The 6023-nt window shown below is 39.3% G+C and overlaps 1 protein-coding gene across 1 annotated transcript; it reads right to left on the minus strand.

Moving 5' to 3' along the window:
* Positions 1-2037: 2037 nt before the first annotated feature.
* On the minus strand, positions 2038-3881 carry LOC127946672 (transcription factor HES-4-B-like). The gene is made up of 4 exons (XM_052543380.1): positions 3475-3881; positions 3241-3336; positions 3050-3137; positions 2038-2934 (listed from the first exon to the last, which is right to left on the minus strand). The coding sequence occupies exons 1-4, from the start codon at positions 3580-3582 to the stop codon at positions 2351-2353; spliced, it is 876 nt and encodes a 291-aa protein (XP_052399340.1). The 5' UTR covers positions 3583-3881; the 3' UTR covers positions 2038-2350.
* Positions 3882-6023: the final 2142 nt, after the last annotated feature.

Consider the following 6023-nt stretch of genomic DNA (forward strand, 5'->3'; position numbering starts at 1 on the left):
ACAGTTTTGACTGTAGAGGCAAACTTTAAAGGCTATTATATAAAATAATAAAATATTACATAAAATTGCTATTTTAGGCTATGCAATAAAAATTTAAATTAATGTCCTTAACCCCACATAAAACATGCCCTCAACAGGCTATTCTAAATACTAATAAATCAATTGCTTGTCAACAGGTTTATTGATTTATAAATAACACTTTTTTTTGTATAAAACAAGTGCATCTATGAGAAGTAGCCTTCTCCATGTTGCTTCAAAAGTCTCCGTGTTTTGGATTTGGACAGTGGCTCTTGTAATTATTATACTCTGGCTCAAAACTCGCATCTTGGCGGCCACGCGTGTGCGCCTCTTCACCTCCAGAGAGGCAGTGCGGCCAAAGCACGACCCGGCCTGCCAGCGGGGATTTACGGGTTGGCGCTCTGCCCGGCCGCAGGCAGTCTAGTTCGCTCGGTTCTCACGACCTCAGCACCACAACGGCATCTCTGAGTCTGAACTATTAACTCAGACACGCAGGCAGAGAAAGAAAGCCACGGAGCCCACACACTGCCAACTAGTGTTTCAGCAATGCACATGTGCAAAAACAAGCTTTTCTGTGCGATTTAGATTAGCCCCGAGGGTTTTGAGCAGTGTTCGAATCTTTAAATGGCTTTCAGGGGGGTCTTCTTTTTTTTCTGTGAAAAATTATTTCACAAATTTTGTGTTTAGATTTAAACTCAGTGTAAAGATTTTCGTGACAACTGTATACCTGCTGGCCAAACGCGACTTTTGTGCTTAATGTAGGCCTATTAAAATCATCACAACTTTCTGTTTAGGCATCCTTTTTTTTGATTTTGTGATTTTAAAATTGCTTTTTTCCAGTTAACGGAGAAATATATGAACACTCAATGGACTGGAGTGAATTAAGCAAATCGCAAAATAGCCTAAAGCAGAAAAATTTATAGAATTTGTTATTGAAATTACTTGACGTATTAATACATAACTTTACAGTGCCGTAGGTCTTACACGGAGTTTAACACTATGGAGTTGTTAAGTGGGAAAAACCCTGTGGCCGTCGGTCGCCATGGTGTGTGTAACCTAATCCGAAAACGAAGTGGGCTGCTGACTGCAAGTGGCAGACACACGGCAAACGCCATGCCGACAGTCCGCACTACACACACGTCTCGCAGTTCCGGAGCTCGCGCTCAAAGGGAAGATAAGTTTACATCCTGTGATAACATAAACATAAACGACTCGCCTGGAGTTATAGCTACTCTCCTGCGAAAGACCTGCATGTCGTCTTTTTTACAATTTTTGTTTTTATCATTTTACATTTTAACTAGGAAAGATGTTTGGTGTTGAGGTAACTCATCAGTTTAGTCATAAAAGAGGAGCGAAAGCACCCCACGCGCTATTCAGGTGCAGCAATACAGCGACTGGTACACAAAAGGAAGAGAGGATTCTTCCATATTCTCTTTTCATTTGAGGCAATCTGTTAGTGACATTAACCCAAAGCGTATTTCCCAGACCAATGAATGGGGGTTTAGGACTTCTTAAAGATCCCGCTGCATACAAGATGAGGCCCTTTTCAGATGTTTAATTACCTTTTTGCAAAAGAAAAGAAAAAAACCCTCTCATTGCCTTTGTCATTTCAACCTGTGACACTTTAGGGTGATCTCTTCCCGCCAGAAGTAGAACTAAGAGCAATAGGCGGTAGCCACAAAACTTAATTGAGACTTTAAATAAAAAATAAAAAATAAAGTTGAACAGATGCAATTTAAGTTTTACGCATTTGGAAACTCTTTGTTCTTATTTGTTAACAGATAAAGTTTAATAAGGCTTGCTTAAAATCGTAAATTTGTCACTTGTCAATTTAAATTGTAAAGCAATAATCATAATGCAAGTAATATCAAAAAGTAATATATATATATATATATATATATATATATATATATATATATATATATATATATATATATATATATATATATATATATATATATATATCTGTACCTTAGATAGATCTTAATAGAAAAAGGGCTTAAACACGATATATTTCGTTATTTTGATTTATTCAGCATCAAACATAAAACACTTATCATGAAAAAAACAATCAAGAAAGCTTTGGCATAACACAATCTTTTACAAACTTTGTACAAAACTAAATTCTTTTATTTTAAAAAGTACTTTATAAACATTAAGTGTTATGCTGTTGAATTGACAACAGCATATTCATTAACAACATCCAAATATTGGAATCAGCTAATAAACATACGCCTTGACCAACAGGTCAACAAAGTCCCTTAGAACGAAACTGAACATATTTTCTTCATCGTGAAAAACTGTTTTAAAAGTTCGAATGGGATGAGCAAGTCTACCAAGGTCTCCACACCGGTTCATTGCTTTCTGCTCCGGCACTAACACCAACGGGACTGACGGCCTGTGAAACGCCCGCGAAGGAGGTCATTCCCTGGATAGGAGATGCCACCGTGGGAGCCGAGCTGGCCTGGAGGGGACTGGCGTTGACTGTCATAGGGACACCTGCGTTTGCGTACAAGGGGATGACCGGGTTTGTAGCAGAAGCGAAAGCTGGGTTGGGGATAAGAAAAGCAAACTGTCCGTCGGTGGCTGGCACCAGCTGGAATCCTCCAAAGACTTTGGGTGAGACCACTTCCGATGGACTGAGTTTAGGGCCCATTGAGGCGCTGTTGATGGGCAAAGTTGAAGGAAGCTGCACGTGAAGAGGCTGAGCCAGATGCGCCTGTTGAGCTGGGGCAGGCTGAGGGTAGTTCATGGCCATCATCTGTCCCAAACAACCGGACAGGTGGTTGAGAAGTCGCGACCTAACTTCCGTGTTCACCCCTTCGCAGGTAGAGAGAAATCGAGTCACCTCGTTCATGCACTCGTTGAATCCCGCGCGATACTTGCTGAGGACGTTTGTGTCAGCTGACAGGGCTGCTGCAAAGCAAAGGTAACGTTCATTAATACTGAGCATTTAGGAAATTAAATAACGTTTTTAAATTATATGTCTAAAGTTATGCATTTTAATAGCTACATCTGACTTATAACTTACCAGTCATCTGAACACGCTGCAAATTGCGCAGGTGTTTGACAGTCATCTCAAGAATATCAGCTTTCTCCAATTTAGAGTGTCTGGAGCTCTGTGAACGAGAAGCACCGGTTAATCATTTTGTTTAAAATAAAATTTGATTATTAGATTATTGACACATTTAAAGAATAGACAGATTCGTAGCTACAACTTACATCTTTTTTAAGAGCATCAAGAATCAGGGTCTTCAGCTGGCCAAGGCTCTCGTTTATTCTCGCTCTACGGCGTTTCTCCATGATTGGCTTCGAAGACTGCAGATGAAATGCAAAGATAATTAATTACTATAAAAAAATACGCTACTTAAATAAAAAGATGGAAATGACAACTTGACATTCATCTAAAAGTAGCCTACAAACGCGAAACGTGCCAAAATATTATATGACATTTACCTTTCTGTGCTCGCTGGCATTCTTTGGTTTGTCCGGAGTATGAGATCCACTGGCAGGGGCACCAGCAATCGGTGATGCGGTCTGCTTCTCCATATTATCGGCTGGCATGATCAAAACCAAAGCTGGGTCCGGTATAAGCCAAGAAAAGGGTTTATATTCCGTGTATGGATTTATAAAAACACAGAGACGGTCTGTTAGGATTAGATGCGGAGCGTAGCCAAGATCTCGGGATTGTCACGAGAGAGAGTGTGAGTCCCTCTTATCAGCTACGTTATATGACTTATAGTCTGCAGGCTGTCATATGAGGACACGAGCGTGTGTGGCGTATTGCTTCAGAGGGCAAGTCGAATCTCCCACTGCCACACGCCAGCGGTATTTATAGATAGATCGCATGCTCCCAGTTCGTGTGAAACCCTCTCTGCATTCTTTCCCACACTCGCTTCAGCCAATAGGCGCGCGGACTCACCCATTGGGCGCGGGCAGACTGCTGATTGGACAACACCCCCGCGGGCTGTCAGTCACGCGCTGCTCAATCAGCCCTGGAGGGACAAACAACAAAGAGACGAGTGCAGTCGAGTCGACCTGGCTGTGAAGTGATAAGGGGAATTGGGGGAATACTCTTTTGCATTTCTAGTACAACCTCCTTAGCTGCATGCAAACCTTCTTTGACAGATTCACCGGAATATGTATTATATTGAAAGTGACATTCTCAAATGAAAATGGCAACTTGATCGTTTTATAAAGTATTGCTTTCATAGGTAAAATTAATTTCGCGTATTATTATTATTATTATTATAACCTATAGCCCCCCTAAAAATGACATTGCAACGGCCATTCTCTAGCTGTTTGCCACAAAGGAGGTTTTTTTATTTTTATTTTTATTTTATAGCCGAGTCACGTAGCCTATTTCTGCATACACGCACTGCGAGACCAGCATTCCTGTGCACTTGCTTTCGGAATGGTTCAACTGACAAATAACGTAATTTTATCAACATTGCAAAAACTCTCATTTTACACTGGGGCAAAATAACGCATTTTTTTCTGGATGCGTTTTCCTCGAATTACTATCGTTTCACTAGCATTAACAGTAGGCTATTACATTCTTGCAATCTTGCACTTTTTGTAGCCAACTATTTAGGGACTTGCATGATTCTTCTTCTTTAAATATTTAACTCTTATTGATGTTCCGTATATATATATATATATATATATAATGTTCTCTATAAAACGCATTTGTGTAAAATTGTGTATATGACAAATAAACGTTGACAGTATTAGCATTTTATATGTATTTGTTTAACTGCACGTTTAAGAAATACGAGGAACCAGTCCTTTTAGAAAGAAAATAAAACCGAAAAAACTTTGAGGATCTGGTTGCGCTTCAAAGAAGAAAACAGCTGTACAGGCACGCGAGGCGGTTCGAAGCAGCACGCAGGAAACCAATGGGAAGCTGGCTGCTTTATGCAAATAAAGCGGAGTCTCGTCTTATTGGCTGGGTGAACATCTTATGCGTCAATCATTCCAGTAGTGCAGGAGGCAGAGAGCGCGCGGGGGAGGTGTTGCTACATCTGTCCGCGTGCCAGCCAGTCTGCGCGCCCGCTCACTGCACTGCTGCGTCCTCTGAGCACGTGCCGCTGCTAAACTCGCAGGCTGCGGGGTTTAGAGAGCAAGTTTCGCGGCTGCTTTTTATTGCTGTTGAATTATGAACTCAAGTTTTTTCTTTGACAGGCTGTTTTTAAACTTGTTTGAGTTTTGTTCATGTTTGTTGGTGCGTTTGCAAGATTATTAGGAAAATGCAAAAAACAAACAGATTTAGAATTGCATATATAAACAAATGTTTGTAGAAGCAAAGCAATGAACGAAATACATTAAACACAAAATACACCCATCACGTCTGCATATTTAAGTAAATTATTATTATTATTGAGTTCTGTACTTTTATTAAAATGAAAAAGACAGTAAATTATAAAAGGAACTGGCCCAGATTAATTGCAACCACATTAAACACAAACACTAAAATCTAAATTATTTAGTGTAATTAGTTGGAGAAAATATAATTTATCAAGCGTAATGACTATTTTCCGATGGGATACTGAGTGGAAGAACTAAATTGTAGGTTTCGCGCGCCATCTATCGAAAGTTTTACTACAACTTTAAACAGTCAAGTGCGATATCACATCTGACCACGAGGCGGAGCACAGAGGTAACACACTCTGTACCTCAACACAAATGACTAGAAATGACATCAAATGATTTGTAAGTAACAGACAACTGTGTTTTGAAATCTCATATTATTCACTTTGGAGGATCGATATATTGAGAAAGAGGAAACTTCCTATAGTAAATACAACATTGCAAGAGTTTTGCATCCAAAAACTTGTTTATAAAACAGCCTTTTGTTCTGCAACATGACAGTGAGAGTTAATAGCACAGATTTTTATAATTATTATTATTATTAATAATAATAATAATAATATGACCATTATATATATATATTTTTTAATTACACCTATTTAAATTAACATAAAACAGGACTACCAGTGTAACCA

Source organism: Carassius gibelio, chromosome A25 (assembly GCF_023724105.1).
Source record: "Carassius gibelio isolate Cgi1373 ecotype wild population from Czech Republic chromosome A25, carGib1.2-hapl.c, whole genome shotgun sequence".
Lineage (NCBI taxonomy): Eukaryota > Metazoa > Chordata > Actinopteri > Cypriniformes > Cyprinidae > Carassius > Carassius gibelio.